Source organism: Podarcis pityusensis (assembly GCF_964106645.2).
Source record: "Podarcis pityusensis genome assembly, chromosome: 3".
In the NCBI taxonomy this organism is placed as follows: Eukaryota; Metazoa; Chordata; class Lepidosauria; order Squamata; family Lacertidae; genus Podarcis; species Podarcis pityusensis.
Genome location: NC_138026.1, coordinates 95,671,975 through 95,695,030, shown reverse-complemented (window position 1 = coordinate 95,695,030; position 23,056 = coordinate 95,671,975). Strand labels below are relative to the sequence as shown.

At 40.3% G+C, this 23,056-nt stretch overlaps 1 protein-coding gene across 21 annotated transcripts in view; it reads right to left on the bottom strand.

Moving 5' to 3' along the window:
• The window catches only part of ESRRG (estrogen related receptor gamma), a 483,548-nt gene that overhangs the window by 147,747 nt on the left and 312,745 nt on the right, over window positions 1–23,056 (bottom strand). For 20 of the 21 annotated variants that reach the window (XM_081000562.1, XM_081000567.1, XM_081000563.1 and 17 more), the window contains one exon: window positions 5,190–5,605. In XM_081000562.1, the coding sequence (XP_080856688.1) occupies window positions 5,190–5,605 (416 nt within the window). Of the gene's footprint in view, window positions 1–5,189; window positions 5,606–11,638; window positions 11,734–23,056 lie in introns of those variants that run through there. The other variant, XM_081000560.1, reaches the window with a different exon arrangement.

Here is a 23,056-nt window from a genome sequence, read left to right as displayed (position 1 = left end):
GGATCAAACAACTCAATTAGTTATTTTTTATATCGTTTGGATTTGCTAAGGATGGCATTAGCTCAGAGTTAGGTAAACACACACTTTGGAAGGTGCTGAATTTGTGTGGAGCCAGGAAGTAAACGTTACAGTTTTCATTTCAAAGGAACGCTTATCTGAATTTACATAAGTAGTCCTATCTTTGTTTACTACCCTCGCAACCGAAGATATATCATATTTATCATACAGTGTTCATAGGTTTGTAGATCAAGTTGGTTCTGCAACAGATAAAAATGGCACCATTCATAGATCTAACTATTCAACTCCAAAGAGAACAAAGCAACCAGTAACAACTGTTTCAACACAGGCCAGACATACGCCCCACCGCACCCCATGATTACTGAAAGGAACAGTGAGTCTAAGTCTGTCCATTAATTTTTGTGAAATTTGCCAACACTATTTGTTCACTTATCAGTTTATTCACTAGTGGACCTTGAAAACCTTCCAAGTTTTATCACAATAGACTCACTTCTAATTTGGTGCTGCTGAGTTAGGGCATATTACTTATAAGTCTGCTGGTGTCCATGGATAAAGTTCTTTAGCATTCACTAGATTCAGAGGAGCATCTACACAGAATTTTGTATCTAAAGATGTAACAAAACAAAATAAAGTTGCTTGGTTTGTTAGCAAATAATGAAACTCCAGTTCCCCTATTCCTTGGGAAATATTCTATATTTTATAATGGAGTTGTACAAGAATCAGTCACTGGCTTATCATCTTTAACATTTGATTGACAGGGGTCAAACTCTCTAGGGGTACTTCCCACACTAGTTAATATTGTGAGACCTAGGATAAAATTCTTGCCAATTTCACAAAATGTGTTTTTCCAGATTCCCTGACCACTGGTCTTGTTAGCTAGGGATGACGGGAGTTGTAGTCCCAAAACAGCTGGAGAGCCAAGTCTGGGGATGCCTGGTCTAATGCTACTGCATGTATATACTCTTAAGAGCATGTTGGGGGTTTTTCAAGGGAAAAAAATCTCCCTTCTTGGAGGAACAGCAGCAATAGTGGTAATAGATTAAAAGAGTTGATAGGTGAAGTTTTCCCAACCACCAGCAATGATTCTTCTTCTTCAAGGAGTAAGTATGTATGTGTGGTACAGTTTTTAAGGCAAAAGAGAAAATGTGAGTTAACAGCATGCAAACAGAAGTGAATGGCAAAGGTTTTGGCTGGGCAGGTAAACTGCTGCCCACCTCTCCCTCTCTCCTAGCCCAGAAGCAGGATTCCACTGGCTTATGGATCAGCTACTCACCCTTAGGCTGAGATCCCACCTGGCAGAGGAGCCCAGAGGGCATATAAGGCAAACTGAGCTTTGCCCTAAGCAGGCACTGAGTTATGGGTGGGGAAATTGACTGGATGGTTTACTCAGAGAAGATAGGAACTGTGATTAAGGTTTTGAGGGTGAAAGTCACTGTATGCTATAGTTACCAGAGCAGATGGGGAATTGACTGTATGGAGTTTTGCTATGTTCTTTGTGCAGGAGCATACCAGGTAATGCCACAGAATTTTATAGCAGCTAAGGAAACCTTTTACAAACTTAGGAATGCAGCAAGGAGCTAAATCACTTATACCTATGGGATGTAAACATCATAACAATAGGGGCTCCCGCAGAGCTTTTGCTTTGAATGCAAAAAGGTACCAGGTTCAATACAGCTCCTGATATTGCCAGATAGAGCTATGAAAGACTTCTATTTGAAACTGGAGTGCAGAAAACACAGAGCTGATAGACTACTGATGTGACTTATAAGGCCTCTTCTTAAGTTCCGCCTATTGTCAGCCCTGGACAACCACTAACCTCTGCTTAATCCTTCCTTGCATGAGAACAGCAGTGACAGGATCTAGCACCTATACAGTCTCTAGGTACAACACTGCCATTGTACTGTCTTCAGTTTGAAAGATGCCTTCACCGGTTGAGACAACAGAGGTAAATAAACTCCACCTCCCCTGGCTGCATCTATGATATTGGTCATAGGCTCATATTGTCATTTCCTATATAATATCTCTTCCACCCATCCTCACCCTCTATCACATACACACAAATTTGCCACTCCAGTCAACTGTTACTATAATTCACAGAATGAGGGGAAAGACAACAAAACCCCTACTGTGGCACTTTAGAGAAGGGCTTGGAGACCTCTGGCCCCACAGGGAACTCATTCATGCAACTGATATTTACAAAAGCAGCTTTCAGCTTTACTACCCACCAGCTGATAAGCAGCAAAGCCTCAGGCTTTAAAGTATTGCACAGGGCACAAAGCACCTGAATGGTGCTTTGAAATCCCAATGTCAAGACTTCAAAGTGCCCAGTCATTTGATGTCACTGTGATGTCAGCTGAATGATAGGTGGGCAGCCTGACCCACCTGTCAAATTTAGATGGCAAAGCTAGGATCCAATAGGGATCTGGCCTGCAAAGCCAAAAAGGTTGCCTACCCAAATATTAGTAAGATGCACATCAAAGGGTGGGGATATATGTGGAAGTGTGGCCTAGGGAATTACAAGTCCCTGCATTCTCATGAGAGTTGGGAATGGGTTTAAGTTTACTTGTGGAGAAAGTCAAACTTATGCAGAAAGTGTTCCTGCTTCCCTTATTCACTCAGTTGTTTCTCTAAACAAAACCTGCAGCTACACATGACCACATTCTTTTCCATGCCTGGTATTCAAGGTAATATTCATCCCTTGTCTGCAGCCTCTCCAAACACAGATGCCTGGCTCCCCGTTTCCTTCACCCATGCCATTCAGCAAATTGATTAAACGTGTTTTGTTACTATTACAATTCATTGTGATGCTGTTTTTTCTATCCCCTTCCAAATGTCAATGGCACGGGAATAGTGGTTTCCTGACAGCTGGGCCAGATGCCCCAACACAGCTGAGTAGTTTTGTCTAAGCTGAGGGCTGGCCAGTTGCTAGGCAACTTTTGATCTAGCAACATGGAAAGCACTTCAATTATAACCATGCAAATAGTTGTCAGAAGGAGGAGACTGGTTTAATTGTTGCCAATAGTGCAGGTGGACTGAAGCCTACATTTGCAGGTAGTCCTGCTGTAGGATCTTTCCTTGTAGCTACTACAAATAATAGTGTTGGTAGGGGTGTTGTTACAGGTGGAAACTAACGCAGACAGACCAAACTCAGGCTATTACCCTGGCAGTAAGGCTTCTAACTCTGGAATCCAACACCTCCTATTTTGGGGATAAGGAGCACTATACTGGGTTAGGTTTAGTTTTTAATACAAATAGAAACAAAGCCAATAAAGGAGAATATGCCTTAAATCAGCTCCAACTTTACCACCTTGTGCTTCAAAATGTGTGGCATGCTTCTAATGCAAAAGACAAGGCAGTGATTGGGAATCTGAGTGTGACCTTCCAGATACTATTGGACTCCCACTTTCCATCCCAGTCAACATGGCCAAGGATTGGGGATGATGGGAATTGTATTTCACCAACATCTCGAGGGCCGCAGGTTCCCCATCCCTGAGATGATGCATGGAATACTGCTCTGAAAAGCTTCTTGACTTTCGGAGGTGGGTAAGACCAGGCACGCCTGGAAGAAGCGGACTATTTGGATCCCTTCCAGTCGGGATTCAGGCCTCATCATGGGACTGAAACTGCCTTGGTCGCACTGGTTGATGATGTCCGGCGGGCTAGGGACAAAGGTGAGAGCTGTTTCCTAGTTCTGCTGGATCTCTCAGCGGCGTTTGATACCATCGACCATAACATCCTTCTGGACCGTCTTGAGGGGCTGGGAGCTGGGGGCACTGTCATACAGTGGTTCCGCTCCTTCCTCCTGGGCCGTGTTCAGAAAGTGGTGGTGGGGGATGAGTGTTCAGACCCCTGGGCTCTCACTTGTGGGCTGCCTCAGGGTTCTGTCCTCTCCCCCATGCTTTTCAACATCTACATGAAGCCGCTGGGAGAGATCATCAGGGGATTTGGGCTGGGTGTTCATCAGTATGCGGATGATACCCAGCTCTACCTCTCTTTCAAATCAGAACCAGTGAAGGCAGAGAAGGTCCTGTGTGAGTGCCTGGAGGCGGTTGGAGGTTGGATGGCGGCTAACAGATTGAGGTTGAATCCTGACAAGACAGAAGTACTGTTTTTGGGGGACAGGAGGCGGGCAGGTGTGGAGGATTCCCTGGTCCTGAATGGGATAACTGTGCCCCTGAAGGACCAGGTGCGCAGCCTGGGAGTCATTTTGGACTCACAGCTGTCCATGGAGGCACAGGTCAAATCTGTGTCCAGGGCAGCTGTTTACCAGCTCCATCTGGTACGCAGGCTGAGACCCTACCTGCCCGCGGACTGCCTCGCCAGAGTGGTGCATGCTCTGGTTATCTCCTGCTTGGATTACTGCAATGCGCTCTACGTGGGGCTACCTTTGAAGGTGACCCGGAAACTACAACTAATCCAGAACGCGGCAGCTAGACTGGTGACTGGGAGCGGCCGCAGAGACCACATAACACCGGTCTTGAAAGACCTACATTGGCTCCCAGTACGTTTCCGAGCACAATTCAAAGTGTTGGTGCTGACCTTTAAAGCCCTAAACGGCCTTGGTCCAGTATATCTGAAGGAGCGTCTCCACCCCCATCGTTCTACCCGGACACTGAGGTCCAGCACCGAGGGCCTTCTGGCGGTTCCCTCACTGCGAGAAGCTAAGTTACAGGGAACCAGGCAGAGGGCCTTCTCGGTAGTGGCGCCTTCCCTGTGGAACACCCTCCCACCAGATGTCAAAGAGAACAACAACTACCAGGCTTTTAGAAGACATCTGAAGGCAGCCCTGTTTAGGGAAGCTTTTAATGTTTGATGTATTTTAATATTCTGTTGGAAGCCACCCAGAGTGGCTGGAGAAGCCCAGCCAGATGGGCGGGGTATAAATAATAAATTATTATTATTATTATTATTATTATTATTATTAGACAGGAGGGTGGGAGAAGCAATTGCAATATATCTTTGCCTACCCTTTCACTGTCAAAATAAAGAAAAATATAGAGAATTAAATCAGGAAGTCCTCACTCCTATAAAGTTGCCTCCAGGTTCCACTGGAACATGGTATTAGGATGACTGGACACAATAAAATGTAACAAAACAACTTCAGGAATAAAAAAGAGCAGGAACGGGGAGTTGTGCTTCTTTGGATCAGAGAAATGTAGTCAAGCACTGACCTTGAATTGTCCTCTTGAAGAAAGCCTTGCAGGCCTCACACGAAGCCACCCCATAGTGGTACCCTGATGCAATATCACCACACACCAAACACAGTCTTTTGGGCATTGAGTTCAGCATGTATTCACACTTGGTTTGTGAATCTTCAGCAATGGTACTGGAGCAGTCATCATATCGTTTCCTGACAGGACCGTTACCCCCAAGACCTGGGGCAGAAGGATAGAGCGGTGGCGAATCTAGCCCATTCTGATGTCCATTCATGGTTGAACTGTAGCTCCCACTGGCGTCAGAGGAGCCACCAGGGCTGTGGTGATTGATGCTGTCCGTCAAGGAGGCGGGGCTCGATGGTTCCGTCTTGATATATGACGAACAGCTAGAATCAATGTGTCGATCCTTGCTTGACATTCTGCAGAGAAGCCTGAATTGTAAAGAGAGAGAGAGAGAAGTTTCTGTGCATTAAAGACAATGCTCTTTAAAGGCAGCACTGCAAGGGCTAAGGACCGCACATCATTCATTCATTAGTCAATACCTCTTGTTCTACATGAAGGTAATCAGCATAAGGGCATGACAGAGCTTTATCAAAGCCTTAGACAGGCAGTAAACAAAAACTTTAAAGAGACTGGATCCAGTTTATTCTTTGCTCTCTACTTCCCCCTTGCCAATTTTCCTTAAATCAACTCTCTAAATTCTAAACTGTCATCAAAGGTGACAATGAATTCAGCGCCAAGCTATTCCTAGAGCTTACCTCCCCACCCACCCACTCACTCACATCACTTGCAGTAACATACTAACAAAGGGAGCTAAAACTTTATATATATATTTGATGAGCCAAATATTTTCCTCAGTAATTACTGTTCGTCAGCATGTTTCATTAAACCATAACTGCATCCGCTATTGATTGAACTTTAAGAATCAGAGAGTAAATCATTTTTAGGAAGATTTTATACATACAGCTATTTAGTAATGGGTCATCTCAGTTTTCCAACAAATAATTAAGGTTTGACTCCTGTTTCACAAAATCTAAGTGGGATGATTCATCAGCTATAGCTGCAATTACATTTTACGTATTATCTTAAGACTAGCCAATAACTGTGTAAGCACCCCATACACCTGCAAGTTCATATGAGGTAAGTAGGTTGTGGGGTTTGTTTGTTTTTTTAATCTTTTGTTGGAAGTCACCTAGAGTGGCTGGGGAAACCCAGCCAGATGGGTGGGGAATAAATAATAAATTATTATTATCGTATGTTTGTTTTTAATGGAGGAAATAGAGAGAAGTTGTATTTGCTAAAATATTTGATACTGTACCTAAAAGGGAACAGACATTTGAACTTGTGGATTGTCTCCCTGTCAAAGGAGTAAAAATCGCTCACTTTTTGCAAGTATGGTATGCAGCAAAATTACAATGTAATACTATGTGGTCTGCAACTGAAGAGACAAAGATGCGATGACAATTAGCATGTTAAGTAGACTCTTTGAAATTCTTCCAGGAATTCACTAAATGCCATTTCACCCATTAAGAAGAAGCTTGAGTGTAGCCATAGCTCCCTTACTAGTGTACCAATTTGATGCCTAAATCTAAGAGATATTAAGTGTGAAAGAGTCCCTAGAAACAAGGGACAACAGACGTCACAAGATTTCTTGAGTAGTTACCAAACTTAAAAGGTTTTATCTGATTAGCTTTTTGATTTCAATATGTTAAATGCTAATCAATTAACTCATGCACATTTACATATTGTGTTATCACAGCAAGGCCTTTTTATAATTATGAATGAAAATACTGAGATTTGGTCAGAAGAGTTTTCTTCTTTTTAAGAGTGTTCAGTTGAATTTGGGAAGGGAACAGAACTGTGACTGTTTTAGCTGGCAGTGCTTTGGTTCTGTCCTCTCATTTAGCCAGCAGTCTTCCACTGTTATTTTCATCACAAACTTTTGCTAGTTTCAATAGAGTCAAGGGTTATGCTTAATTTGTCCTCCATGGAAGCAGCCCTGAAATCTTTTCCCAAGGCACAGCTGAGTCTGGGATGAGTATGCTCTGTCCCAAGTCTCACGTTGCTTTGCTCAAACATTTCGAAACACAAGTAAGAAGTTAAATATTGCTTGTGATTTTTCCTAATAAACTGGCATTTTATTTTTATTTTTTAAAAAGTTCCAATTGGTTACTCATAGGCACCAAGTTTGCTCATCCATGTTGTTGGATTAGAAGCTCACATCCCCTCTCACACTTGAGCAGTTCTCCCTTATTCTTTTTTTTCTGGTTTTTTTTTTTATTAAGGATTTTCTTGTTTTACAGAAGTGTAATGCCTCGTGTATTTTTTTTCCATGTAACATTTTTACAAATACATTTCATTTGTTGAGGCATTAGGGGGAGAAGGGAAAAAAAAAAGAAAGGAAGGAAGGAAAAAGAAAGGGGGAGTGGGGGGAGGGAAGATGGGTGGGGGTGGGGTCGGGTGGCGATGTTTCTATTATGCTTAATGTATGTAGAGTTTGGTGTCAGCGTTACTTGTGTTCCTTTGGTGGTGAGAGAGGTTGGGGTTGGCCTAGGGTGTGGTTGTTTGTTTGTGATTGGCTGTGGTGATCTTTGTTTTCATGTGTGAGTGGGGTGGGTGTTTTGGATCAGGTTAGCCATATTGATTTGTATGCTGTTGGTGGATTATTGTCATTGTCTTGTTGGGCTGTGTATGTGATAAAGGGGAGCCATACCGGGGTGAAGGCGTCTTCTTTTGTTTGTCCCCGTGTCAGTTTCAGTTTATTAGTTAATTTTTCTAGTAGGGCTGTTTCCCATACTATTTGGTACCATTGGTCCATGCTTACTCCTGACAGGTCTCTCCAGTGTCTGGTTATGGTGTTTCTGGCTGCTGAAAGTAGGTGGGTTATGAGTTCTTTGTGGTGTAAATGGGCATTGTTGTCTTGGAAGATGTTTAGTAGGGCCAATTCTGGGGTGATATCTAATACTTGCTTAGTTATTTTACATATTTCTTGTATGGCTGTTGTCCAGAATAGTTGGATTTTGGGACACTCCCACCACATGTGGAGGTATGTGCCTGTGGAGGTGCACCCTCTCCAGCATTTTGGTGAGGTTCCTGGGCGTATTAGCACTAGTTTCCTTGGTGGTTTACAGAAGGTAAGAAATAGCAGGAATGTCCCATGCTGTTTATTAATGTCTTCAACCTAAAACTAAATGAAAAGAGATGCCACCTGCCAGAGGACTCAGGGGCAGGGACAGGGCAAGCATAAACAGAGACTGACTAGTAAGACAAACCAACATTTAGAAACTGGACATTCACACAGATCAATTTAAAAATGCAGCTTAAATCCACATAAAACATAAAACGTTACATAGTTAGATCATCGTATTAAAATTACATATATACTGCATCTGATCTCCAAGCGGGAATAAGTTGTAGATGCACATGTACTTTTAACATGTTTATAAAACACAAGCATGGGTAAACTTAGAGTCTATTTGATTTGATTTTTTAACAAGCAGGACAACTGAGATCAATGCAACCAAAATAGATGGTTGGAGTAGATAGCGACCAAAGCTGGAATTTTGGGGGGCAAATAACTTCTGTTAGTATCAAAACTCTAATGGTTCTTTGCAAGGGAGGGAAGTCACAATTCTCAAAAGGACTTTATTCAACATAAACCTACTGAGATTTGGAATAAGTTTATTTATTGTAATATCTGTCTCACTCTTTCTGATGCTTAGAACAGTTAGCTATTTTAAGAAAATATAAGCATATGCATTATAGAATACTTTAAAAAAAAATCTCTATCTATGTAACTCTTAGAGTCAAACTACATATGACAGTGATGGCCAAACTTGGCCCTCCAGCTGTTTTGGGACTACAATTCCCATCAACCCTAACCACTGGTCCTGTTAGCTAGGGATGGTGGGAGTTGTAGTCCCAAAACAGCTGGAGGGCCAAGTTTGGCCATCACTGACATATGATGATAAACTTACAGTTCCATGAATCCTTTTTAAAAATGTAGCTGTGGAGGTTCCCATGCAGGATTGGGACTGCAGTGAGAGGGAACAAAATTTAAATATTTTCCCTGCTGCAGCAGCTTTGACAGTTGTCCGTCCAAACTACTATTGGCACTGGAAAGCATCCATTGGTGCCAATGGGAGCTTTCCTCTCATTGCCAATGGAAGCTTTTGGGAGTAGAGTAATTCTTGTTGGAACTACAGCAAGGGTGAAGAGGCAAATTTCCAATTCCCATATGTTGTGGTGCCACTCTTGCCCAAAGAAACCTGCAGCTGCTATTTGCATTTTTTTAAAAAGGTTCATGGAACTACAAGTTTAGCATCAGTTTGACCCTTTGCCACCAAAAGCAAGAACTCGAGAACACATAAAGGCTTAAACTTTGATGGAGATTCTCTGGGAGAAGGTAGTTCCAGAGGTGAGTGGAAGTCACAGACAGTATTTCTTTACATGCCCTTGTAGTTTGAAACTGGAGCACTTATAGTAGACAGACTTCCCACCCTCTGCCCCCAAGTGGATTGACAACTAAAAGAACTTGGACAAAATAAATCACAGTTGACAATGTAAATATACTGAGAATTCTGTTACTACTCAAAAGAAAAATTTGCCTTGAAGATCTAAAAGCCATTAGACAAATATCTGAGTGACTATTACTATTACTATTACAATGATAAAGATAAGTAAAATAATTATAGTAGCCTATAAGACAGAAAGCTTTTAAAAATAACAACAACAACCACCTGTGGCTTCTTAGAACTAGACAGAAAGGGTAGGAGGGGACCCTGTCTTTTCTTCTGCATCTGCTGCCTTGTATTTTCAATTGTTAATGGATGTCATAATTAATAAATAGCTCTCTTGACTCTCACCTTCCACTCCTGGCTAAGCACTTTTCTCAAGTCCACATTTGAAAGAAAGTGGATCAGTGCTGACTTACGGCAACTCTGTGAATTCCTTTTAATTTAGAGTACTTATACCACTGCTCAACTTATTACCGTATAATTACTGGACAGCTCTCACATACATTATGATCTGTGACTGAAATGAGAAGCCACCAGCCCCATATCCCAACATATATTTTATTTAACTGTGAGAGAATTGTTTTAAAATTTAATCATAATCTACCAATAACAAACAGGTAAATAACTATATGAGTTTTAGAAGACACCTGAAGGCAGTCCTGTACAGGGAAGTTTTTAATGGCTGATGTTTTATTGTGTTTTTAATATTTTGTTGGGAGCCACACAGAGAGGCTGGGGCAACCCACTCAGATGGGTGGCATATCAATATGATGATGATGATTCAATGAAATAAGATATCAGGGTTATAACTGCTGCAGACTGTAGTTATTTCTTAGCCATGCAGTACTTGGTGATTAGGCCACAGTGAGAGTTTGCCAGAAAGTTGCTGTTCTCTTTAACTATAGTTTCAATTAAATATTTGATCAAGTTGCAGCTCATTCTGGCACCACCCATACAATGTCACAGATGTGCTTCCCCCTTCTTACTATAACTCCTCTCTGTTGTGATTTCATAAAAAGTCATTGAAGTACAGCTTGCAGAATTACCTTTAATTTACAACTGTGGTTTTGCAACTCCAGTAAATTGCACAGATTAACTTCCCAAATACATACTGGTACCTGTTCTCTTTTCCCATGCCCATGATGTCAGAACCAAAATATTAGCCATCATCTTAGAAAGCACAAGATGTCATCAACATGGGACCTGGTAATTATTAAGACTACAAACTCCCAGTATCTTTGAAGTTGTGGTTTCTTAGTACAGTGGTACCTCGGGTTACAAACTTAATTTGTTCCGGAGGTCTGTTCTTAACCCGAAACCATTCTTAACCTGGGGTGCGCTTTTGCTAACGGGGCCTCCCCCCACCCCCCATGATTTCCGTTCTTATCCTCGGGCAAAGTTCTCAACCTGAGGTACTATTTCCGGGTTAGCGAAGTTTGTAACCCAAAGTGTTTGTAAGCTGGAGCATTTGTAACCTGAGGTACCACTGTACTAACTTAAGTTTTATCTGACCATGTCTATGGCTGCAGGTGCAGGCAGGTTCAAAATCAACAACCACCACTGCACAGAAAGGAAAAAGCAACACAAATTATGTCAATGGATGAAAACTTGGCTTAGTTCCTAGGAGAATAAAACCAAACATGACTCAAAACAAGGTAGATGGTGCAACTAAGGATATTTTTTGCTGTCGTTTTTAATTATTATAAGGAAGAACACAGGGAGGAAGGAGAATCTATGTCTGGAATAACTAAGTGGAACAAAATGTTACAATGTTGAACATGGGTGCTTCTGTTCAAGGTTCCAGCTAGCACTGTGCCAAAGCTTGTATTTCACTTTCCTGAAAGCTGTCTTTCCCTGCAGATAAAGCTTCCATTTTTCTGCCTCTTTTGCAGGGCGTGCACACATGCGTACACACACATATTTCAGTGAGTGCAGTGTTGAGCTTACCTTATTGTTGTGAGGTGGCCAATTGTGGTGTATGTATTTTTCTTTCCATTAAACATTTCTCCATGCAGCTTCCCCAGCTGCCTGCACTTTCTGATCTGAAAAAGCCCATGGAAGGAGTTACCTCATGACGTCTTCCCCTGGGCATCAAATGACTCATAGGAAGTCAGGGAGGCTGGCTACTCAGCACCACAGAGGAATACATTTGCTGACTTTGTTTTTTGAAGAGAACTCCTTTCTTTTACCTTTTGAAAAATATTTCCACACTGATTTCTTTAAAAAACTAAAAGTCTTCACTCTTTAAAAACAGAGGGCAATAGTTCTCAGAGACATAGCAAGCAGTCTCCCTACCTTCCCATGCTTGCTGGAAAGGAAAGTCAAGAACAAAATGAAGTTTTCAGGAAGACTGGGCACCTGGGAAGGCTGCATGGCACAGAGTGCCAAAGATTATTTGTGAATGTAATGAGGCACTCGGTCACAAATATCCCTTGATCATCTTAAAAACAAATTAAGCACAGCAACAAATCAATACAGTTCACCTGTGACAATTTCACTCAAATTTTCTTTACCTTTTGATAATTTAAAAATGTAATTTATTTTTATCAATTGGTGGAGTTTTTTCATGTTTAAAGAGAAAATTTTGGCACCATAGTACTTCCACGTAGGGCAATCTACTCCAACCCCCATGTTTTCCATTTTTCCTTTCTACCTGCTATGGTCACTGAGTGAGCTCAGTCCTCGTTTGCCATATATTGAGAAGGGTTGCCCAATTAGGTTTTAACTATGCTACAATAGTGTTAGCACTCATCACTTGAGTCCACTATTGCTGGGCAGATTTTAAATTTTTTTAAAGACCTCTAAAGGAAAACAGTTGCTTCCTAATTACTACTTAGCTCATTACACTGAAGACGTACTAGTGCCACAATTACCATATTCCAAAAAACTAGTTCAACCTTAATTCCCTCTTTCTCTGTGTGCATGATTTTCTGAAGCTCTTTTATGCAAGCCTGAAATATTCACAACTGTCTATAATTCAATTGTCAGCCAGTGATTTTTATTCTAGACCTCACTTCAATCTTAAATTAGAGGCACTAAAATTCACATTAACTCTAAGAGGAATGTAGTGAATAGGACTTTATTTCAAAAGAACACCTTTTTGTCAGAAAGAGCTATTCTCAAGATGATGGCTTTATCTGCATTCAAAGTCCAATTCCACATTGTGCTGTTAATACAGATATTTTTTTTTTAGGTCACAGCAGATTAATAAAAATCTAAATGTAGTTAACGTTTACAATGAGAAATTACATGTGTCATATTTAAGTGTACAATATTTATTTTAAAGCCATGGTAGGATTATTTTCCTCTTTATTATTGTTTTTATTCAATTGGCTGGTAACTCCAATTGTTCTTCCAGGTGTACCTAAGGGCTGAGCCCATCTTGTAGAAAGGATGGTGGACATTTGTAGGGCAAATGCATGAAAAAGCAGCTTGTGAAGTGTCACATATATGCATGTTTGTCTGGTTTTTTTCTGAGAGAAGGTACGTTAAGCAAACAACCTGGAGATTACACCTCTTTTCTCTGTCAAGAAATACAGGTGAGTAATTTTCATATATACGTAAATATATAGGGATGCCTTTCTATACTAGAGATTCTTTTTTTAAAAAAATGCTTATCCCTTTTTATTACAGAAAAGGATCTGGTCACAGCCCCATAGACTGGGATGTGGGGTAGGGTTAATTTGAAGTAAAGTAGATCTTTTATCTGTGTAATGGGAGTTCACAGCCTCCAACTGCATACCAAGACAGTTAGCAACCTCCCCTACTTAAATCCCTACAACAAACAAAATACTGATATTGCATGCCACAGCACATTTCTAAATTTTCTTAATAAAAGCTGCTAAAGATTTTAGTTTTTCACTTTGATAGCTATGATGAATGGCCACTGGTCACTATAAGGCTAGGGCCAAGAAACCCATTGAGCAAGTCAATTTTGAAATTAATTAAACACGCATGCAAGAGGACAGAACTCAGCAGATGCATAATCCCTTTTTTCAGCCAGGTTCTTATGGAATACTAGGAATATTAAGCATGCTGGCTCACAGCTTTATTCTGACCTCATTATGTGGCAGTAAGTTCCACTGAAATCACTTAATTCCATAAAACATATTTAGGATTTGGCTAGTAAAAAAAACAACACAACCCAATTTCCAGGAAAGTACAATGAAAATGGACCAGAGTTTTAGCTATAGTGCTGCAGGTATTTGGGTCAAAGTTTTGCAATAATCCTGGACACAATGTTTCCATTTTCAAAGGACTACTCTCTCTAGAATCTTACATGGAAACGATATTCAATTAAAATGAATCCAACTTTTAGGATGGTGCTTTTAGGATTGGGCGTAAATTACAAAACAATATCATTATTTTTATTTCTATAGCATGATCAATATATATTAGGGATGTGGCCCTCCAGGTATTGTTGAATTCCAACTCCCATCAGCCGCAGTCAGCACTGCCAGCGTCAAGAATTATGGAGTTGTAGTCCAACAACATCTGGAGGCCCATAGGTTTCCCCCTCCTGATATACATAGTGGGTGATACTCAGTTGTGTGTTTTCAGGAGCAGAACATACTTCCACTCATGCAACAGGACTTCCCCTTCCTCTCCTCCTCCCCCTGCAGCCCCAAAGCAGCAACAAATCAGCTAAGCAGGTTTGGAATGGTGTGCATGTGGATATCAGCGTTTTATAGTGTTTCATAATCAAAGAAACCTCTTCCCCTCAAAGAAGGTATCCGTTTCTAGCAAGCTTCCAATTTAAACTTTGACAAGGAAGGCAGAACTCGAATCCGGCTCCTTTTCTTTTGAAATCTGGTCTTTAATAACAAAACCATTAGTTTCCTCACATATACCTGTGGCCTCCGTTTCAAAAGATTTTATGACCCTAAAAGCACAATCAATGCTTTAACAAAACCAGCAAAAACCAGAAATCTTTTTTTTTTACTATAAATGAGAATAAATATTTGTGTGGAAGGAAACCCAAACACATTGCTCCCCCTTCTCCGACACCCAAGTCACCTCAAGACTCTCTCACACAAACTCTCGTTACTGAGTTGAGTTACAATCTCAGCTGAGCTATTTTACAATGAGCACTTTTTTCTGCCTCAGCTAATTGCACTCTAGCAAAGTGGCAAAATGTGAATCACTTAGCAGGAAAATGGGCACCAGCTGCTATTGTCAGAGAATGGCAACGCCGAAGAAAAGGAAAGCGACTGAATGAAGTGTCATGTCAGAAATCAACGGTGCAACGTGTGATTTGAGAAAACATGACTACTTTACAGAGACAGGGTGTCATTATGGCATCACTGTAATACGATGCTTTGACAACTGCTGCGTCTAACATATCATCATTGCATTAAGGTGCACTGGCTTAGTTGGAAAAGGAATAGAAAAGGATATTTTTCCCTTTTAATAAGAAATATCTTGAGGTGTGCCTGGTTAACCTAATGGAAGAGACCATTAATAGTAAAATAATCAGAAGTAATTCTGGCCTATATAAATGACAGTCAAAAGCGTATTTCATTACTTTAAATAACATCTGCACAGAGATTAACAAGAAGCAATTTGCAACTAAAAATAGGCTTTTTTCTTATTTTGTCTGTAAAATTTACTTCCATCGTCTTTAAAATTTATGTTGCTTTTGTTCTTGGGGGGAGAGCCTACAACCTCCCTTGTCACCAACTGCGGTGAAGGAAGAAGTGGTAAAGAAAGAGATATCCCTTCACAGTAATAGCCATGCTGCAGATAACTGGCGGGGGGGGGGGGGAATGTGTCACAGAAAAAGGACACACAGTGAAGAAAATGTTTGAAAACCTATCCTCTTGACCCTGTTCTCTCCTTCCTCTTCTTCTATTAAATATAGTGCACTAACTTAATGTGGGAGCACTTCCAAGCAAATTGCTCCCCAAATAAATAAAAAAAACCAAGGTAATAGTGTGCACACAAGGACCATCTTAAAACAGCATTGACGAATCAATCTCTCAAAAATGGGAAAAGAAATAAAATGGTCCTGGTGACATCACATGATTCTGCAAACTAGGAATTGTGGCTATCTTACAACACACAAGGATTAAATCAGAAGCAGTAAATGCAAACCGGCATAATTTATCTTGAGTTAATTTCCTTGGGTCTATTCCAATTTAAAGTAAGCATCCCTTGTTTATAGTTCTAAATACTATATGTAGGCAAGTGGCAAATCAATAAAACTATTAAATGCATAATAATACCATGTAATTATATACAGGATGTTTTGCATAATTAACTGGCTGAGGTGCTCATTGATATAATGGCTATTTAGGTAGTAGAGAGCAACCTGTAAGTCTATAAAACACACACATTTTATATGAATTAAGACTACACAGAAACCTCTTGTCCTAATCATCTAAATCGGGCTCTGGCATTATATGACAGAGAGAATGTATGTGCCTTTCTTTCCTGCCAAGTCCAAATCAATTCTTATGACATTACTCTATAACTAACATGATATTTCACTAGTAATAACCATTACCCTGATGACTTTTAAGTAATGTAATAATTGAAAAAATACACTTGGATTAAACAAACTACTGCTATTTAATCAATATTATTGAGACAAACTAAGTGTTTTAACAAGTCTGTATATATGCACTAATGCAGCTTTAATTAAATGTGTCTTTAGACATGCACTGTTTCTGCAGTAGACAAAGCTGATGGATCTTTAAAGGCCATGACATGCTGCTAGATTTTTGCTTGTGGGGTCAACATTAGCAGCACTGGCAGGCAGTGGAAGGTAAATGTTCTTCTACCACCCAAAACAAAACAAAACAAGATTACATGGCCTTATGCCCTTGACAGGTATGTGAGTGAGAGACACTAAAATTAAGTCACTTTTCAGTATGTCCTACACATGTAGATATGACACGTGTTATTGTTTTTTTAAAAAAAAATTCAAAGGTAAAGAAAATATACAGTATTTGAAAAAACTAAATTAGTAGTATCAATTTTCACATGTGTGTGTATGTGTGGGGGTTTTTTTATTTGAATACATACACACAGAGAGAATTCAGTTGTAACAATTTCATGTACTACTAAGAAACCTTCTCTTAAGCTTTTTGAGGAAAAAACCCAAATAACTAATTTCTACAAGTATCAAGTCTTTCAAAAAGAAGTATGGCTCAACACAGGGATGTGCATTTGTATTCAGACAATTTGGTGTTCAGGCTCTCAAAATGAATGTTGACAATTGATGACCAGAAGTGGATGACAGTTAACTTTTAAACCTGCCAGTGTCCAAAATAAATTTTTTTTTAAGAAGTGATAACTTGTAAGTGTAGTTGCATATTTTGCACGCACACGCATACATATATGAAAACATACGCACATCCCTTGCCATGAAAGGAATTTAATTTTCCCCATGCCCTTGTTTTTACAGTCCTCTTTAAAAAACAACAACCCAATGCTGTGACACCAACAAAGTCACTCATTCTTTTTTAAAAAGAAACCCTTAATATTTTTTGTAGGTTTTATGACTTCTACTTTTTAGTCATTATTCTTGGTCTTTTCGATTTTGAGAAACCCTGTCATATTCAGGACAGAAGCTTTTAATATCAAGCAAAATTGCAGCTTCCCCGAACGAGGAGTTACATTTTTAAAAATTGGAGGCTAAAAATGTCCATAGCAGCCCTGAATAAAAAAAACACACTCTGCAATACAGCTTATACATAGGTAGCAGGCTGGGGATCTATATAAAAGTGAGACATAAAAATGAGTATAAAACTAGCCCATGCTCAAAAGAACACAACATATTAAGAGTTATTGGTGGGAGGTGCAAACCTAGTCACTCCTGAATCTGTTTAAGATTCGTGCCTCAATTACAATATGCCATAAAGTGAAACTAAAGTAAAAATAGTAGACATGTAGAATCATAGTTCCTAAAATTATAGTTAAACCGTAGCTTAGAAATATAATAGCTGTGAAATTCTTTTTTTCCCTATTTCCATTTCAATATTTCACATTGAATTTTTTAGTCAAGGAATGAGTCACTCACATCCGATTACATGCTAAAATATGACAGGAAAACAGAGCCCAGTTCGCAGCTAGGAAAAAGATTTCATATTTGTAAGAGTCAATCCTGCAGCTTTTTGAATAAAGCAGTTCAACTTTCCAAGGCATTCAGGCATAGAGTGTTCCAATCCTTCCAGAACATTTCGATTGTGTACGGCATTATAAAAATAGTCCTCTGGATAAAGTGTTGGGGAGAAAATGGTGGGGTGTGTGGTCCACAATGCTCAGCAAGACACTCATCCTTAGTGTCAGGATCTGGGGTTCTGGAAGCGAATGGCAACAAAGGACAGGATTTTTGGGGAGTATGGGGGAGAAAACCAACAGTACTTTATTCAGGTCCATCCCAGCAGCAGAACACAGTCCTGCCACCTTCCTTTGATTCATAGGAGTCCCCCGTATTGCCTCTGTCTCCCCAGCTTTGCAAGTCAAAAGGCTACAGATAAGGGAAGGGTTCTTTAACGAGTCAACCATCCAAAGAGGTGGATCCTAACACACTTTAGGTCTGGCCCACATACACAAATCCTCAGTCAGCTCTAGCTTCCTAGAGAGACAACACTTCTTGGAGTGGCTTCAGCATGGCTCATTGGAGCTGTCCAAGGTCCTTTTCTAGCTACTCTCCACTTGACCAGGCACTGTTAGCTTTCCCTGCAAGCCTCAAGTTCCCATGGAACTTGAAAGGTGGCTATATCACCTTAGGACGCCTTCCCCTCCACAAGCTTCATGTTGCTTGGCTGTGGGGTGGGTCTATCAGGGCAGATGGAAATGGGTACTATTCTGCTTCATTAAAAAAGGGGGTCTGGTCTCGGCAGAGGTTCAGCAGATCGTTTTGCCACCTGATCTTTACTTCCAATATCTGGTCTGGCTGTTATGTAATGTTCGTGGCATCACAACCTGTGCATTAGCCAGGGACCATAGAGTTTTGCTGAGGGTGAGTGGGGAACAAAAGAAATCACCACTTAAAGGATATTGAGATTTGAACACATTGGCCAGTCTACAATGGATGCCAGACACAGCCTAACATCGGTGCCTATAGGAAGCATGAGCAGGTCATGGCATATAATGCCTTATGCCTCTTTTCCTCCCTTGTTTGTCCAGCAGGGGGTTAGTCTCTTCCCAGGGCCACTCAGCTGTCAGCAGCATTGCAGGGCCAAACAGCTTCACAGCAAATTCATGGAAGCTGTAAGCGAGAAAGCTTTGGCCCGTTTTCAACCAACCTTGGTCTGTCTCCCATCTCTCCCCAGGCACACTGTTTCACTTAGCAACTCCCCATCCCGCCCCTCTCTCCCACACACCTGGAGAAAGCACAATTTTTAAGGAATATTATAATCCAAAACTATATTCTGAGGTATGTGTTCTTCTTAAAGCTGACTGAAATAGAAGAAAGAAAGTCAGCACTGCATTCAGTCCAGAAAACAAAATAAAGATACTACAAAAATAAGGGAAGATTTGTTCCAGGACGTAACAGGCTTTTCAAATAAGGATTATATTGAAGTGATTACAACATCAAAAGCAGTTACTTGTGCCAGTCACAAATCTAGTGCTATGGATCATAAGTGCCTACTGTTTGTCTGTCATTTTCAAAAGGAATAAGAAAGAAGCAATAAAAGAAAGGAGAAAATATAGCCAAGAATCTCTAAACAGACTCAAGAGTCCATCTTTTTAAAAATGATTGCTACAATATATTCATTGAAATTATTCTACTACAGTTGATTTTATCAGTGATCTGACTTAATGATTTCTGCTGTGTCTCTTAGAACTATAAGCTGGGTGTGAATAAATGTCTTCACACAAACAGGTGTGTTTATCTCACAAAGCCTTTTTGCAGATGACACAGAAAACTAACTTTTTAATCTCAATATAAAAAGCAGTTTAAAACAACAACAAATAACTGTGCTATCTATTGAAGAAAAAGTTTGGCAGGAAAAAAACATGAGTGTCTCCCTCCAGCTGATCCCAATTTCTTCCCCCAATCCCTTTGCCCCATGTCCTCATTCTCAAAAGAGAAAAAGGAGGAAGAATAGCACTTGGCAAGTTGTGAAATGACAGTTTTCCTGCAATCAACGTTTAAGTGAATGTTTGTCCCAGTGTGTTACACCATGCTGTCAGCTAGCAGCAGGGAGTCGGTGAGTTGTTACTACATTTGATTTGACTGCCAGTAGGAAGCTTTATTTCCACCAACTGTTAGTTGCCAGCTCTAAGGATCTTGTCTTCACTTCTTGAAAGAGGATTTCTCTCTCTGTCTCCCCCCTCCCCAAATACTCTGTTTCATTTTTGTTCCCCTAGCTTCGGAGAAGTCTGCCATTCACCAAGATTATGCAGCCCACTCCAGCCAAATGCAAACTTGCCATATTAAATGCAATAAGTGAATTATATTATTAAGCACACCAGAGGGCTGAATCTGAAATCTACTTTCCAGGGGAGTGATGGGAGAGATCCATTTACATAAGCAAATAGATTGTCTGGAATTACATTCTGATCTCTGAAGAAAAAAAAAATCTGGGATCAAAGACATTACAAATAGCTCTGCAATAATTTTGGCAATTTATTAAGCTCTTCGCAGATCTGGCAAGAGCACTGAGTGCTACTTTTAAAGGCTTCTTTGTAAAACTAAAACAAAAAAAAGACACTAACTTTAGCAGTCATTTGCAATTCTTTCTCCTTACACAATAATGATTCAGATAATTAAGAACTAATTAGAATGGATCTGACAACAACTTCTAACAATGAAAAGCATCTTTAGGAAAATGGTAGCATATGCGTCAGTGTGGGGGAAAACCAAACTCCTATGAGACTGGCTAAGAATTCAGCCTGAATGGAAAAGTAATTAACACTAAAGAGCTATAACTGTAATTAAAGAAAATTTCATTAAAGGGAGACAGGTGATCCTGCTTTCCTAAATATGACAAGGTGCTGTATAAAAATAAAATAGAAGTCGGTTTCAGTGAGTGGAGCGGGAAAGCCATGTCTTTAACCAGATCAAATTCTCAAAATTGGCTGTCAAGACGGGATTGTTGTGATTTATACCCGTCTATCAAGTGCATGAAAGAGAAAGACCAAGAGAAAAAGAGGCAAGCTGCTGTCGCTTCCATTTGCAAAGCACCTTTAATTTCCAATGCACACCATCTGTTAACAAATCTAATTCATATTCTCTCCCCCCACTTTAATCTGATTTAGTTCTGTAATACTAATTCTTCCACTACCCTTATGAACATGGCTCTCAAGGAAAAGCTTTGGTTCTGGGTTGGTAAGAAATTGAATATTATACAGTTAAGGTTCTGGTGACTTAAGTGAAGCATGCTCTCCATTAAAATGCACTCCTGGTAAAGGGATTTGTTTCCACCCAATGCAGAGATATGGAATTTCTCGCATTTGGAAAGGGGAGGAGGAGGAGAGAGAAGAGAAAACCAAAAGGGAATAAAAATGATGATAGGAAAGTAGGCTGGGGACATGAAAGCAGAGGTTGTCATAAAATACAATTGTTGTCAAGTTTAGTCACTTTCAGTACTAGCTATAAAATCACTTTGTCATGGTCTCATACAGAAAGCTTGAAATTGTATTTTTGTTACGGGAACCAAAATGAGCTGAGGGTATAATAATTCGACATGGGGGGGGGGGAATATTTCCTTCAAAAAGTGTAAAGTGCAAATTCACACAAGGTAGTGTAATGAGAGAGAAAATGGTTTGTTTTAGGGTTGTTGTTTTTTGTTAAAACTGCTGCTAAAGCAAGACAAAATGCACATTGCATCCAATTTCCTACCCATGTATTTGGAAGTAGTGGTATGTATTAAGAGCTAGCTCAGAAGCCAAGGAAGCAAGTCAGAATCCATGATGTTTTCCTTATCACCTCTACAGCTACAGCCAACCCCATAGAAATAGCCCTCCAACCTTCTGTAACAAGCTGACCATGTGGGAATTATTTGAGGACTCTTCCTGTTATCTGCTTTTCTTTCACTGGTCTAGGGGATAATAATTCAATCTCAGGGAGGATAAGATGTTTAGCTACTGACCAGAGCTTTTTAGAGGGAGAGGTGAAGGAAATGGAACTACAGTGGTACCTCGGGTTACATACGCTTCAGGTTACATACGCTTCAGGTTACAGACTCGGCTAATCCAGAAATAGTACCTCAGGTTAAGAACTTTGCTTCAGGATGAGAACAGAAATCGTGCTCCGGTGGCGCGGCGGCAGTGGGAGGCCCCATTAGCTAAAGTGGTACCTCAGGTTAAGAACAGTTTCAGGTTAAAAACGGACCTCCAGAACGAATTAAGTACTTAACCTGAGGTACCACTGTAGACAGAAGAGAGCCAGCCCTTTCTTTAGGGGTTATTTGGTGAAAGCGTAGATTGGGAAGGCAAGCTGAGGCAAATTCAAGAAAGGTAAATCAAGTATCTTCCAAAAGACAAGCAAGTAGCAGGATTGTTAGGTATGAGGGACCAGGGGGAGTCTTGCAATGATAAAGAACAAAGCAAGATCAGGCAAGGTTCTGTCAAGTTATAGAATCTGGGTTGGGGTGGGGACAGTGATAAATCACATCAGGGAGATGTATAGCAGAGGGACTGCAGTGTGTGTGTGTGTGTGTGTGTGTGTGTGTGTATAGAAGATCCCTGGTTTAATCCTGAAATTTCTGGTGAAAGGGATCAGGGAGTGGTTGATGGGAAAGATCTCTGAATGAAACTCTGGAGAACTGCTTCCCCAGAGTAAGCCAATATGAGGCTACATGGACAAATAGGCTTACTCAGTTTAAGCTTCTACATCCAGAGAAAGAGACGGGATAGTCACAGAAGGGCTTTTACAAAGAGATGCAATTGCTATGAAGAAACAGATTTCAATTCCCAGGAGATCTCCCAGATCTCCAGTTCAACTTTCCATTGCACATGTCCCAAAGAGTTGCTGAGTGTATTGCAAAGAATACTGGAATGGCTTGACCAGGAAGGCACTTTTATGCTTTTAAGAAAGAATCCATCTTTACTGTTAAGGGATCCTAACTATGCACACATTCGTGGACCAGTTTATAAAAGGATAGGTGCAAGTAGATAATACAAAGTATTCCTTTGTTTTATTCTGCAGCTATTTAGCTTCAATATCTGAGCTATTGGCAATTAATTAAAATGCTTAAAGTTGTCTGACCATGCATCACTTTGATAGGAATTTCCTGATTGACTGCAGCAGGATCCAAGTCATATACTTTAGACCCTTGGGAATAGACTTTTTTATTATCTCAGTACTGTTTTTCCAACTAGAGAATTTTATGTTCAAGGTCTTTCTACTAAGGATCTAAAGGCAGCTTTAGTTTTAACTTGAAGATTATTCTATATTTTCTTCCACAG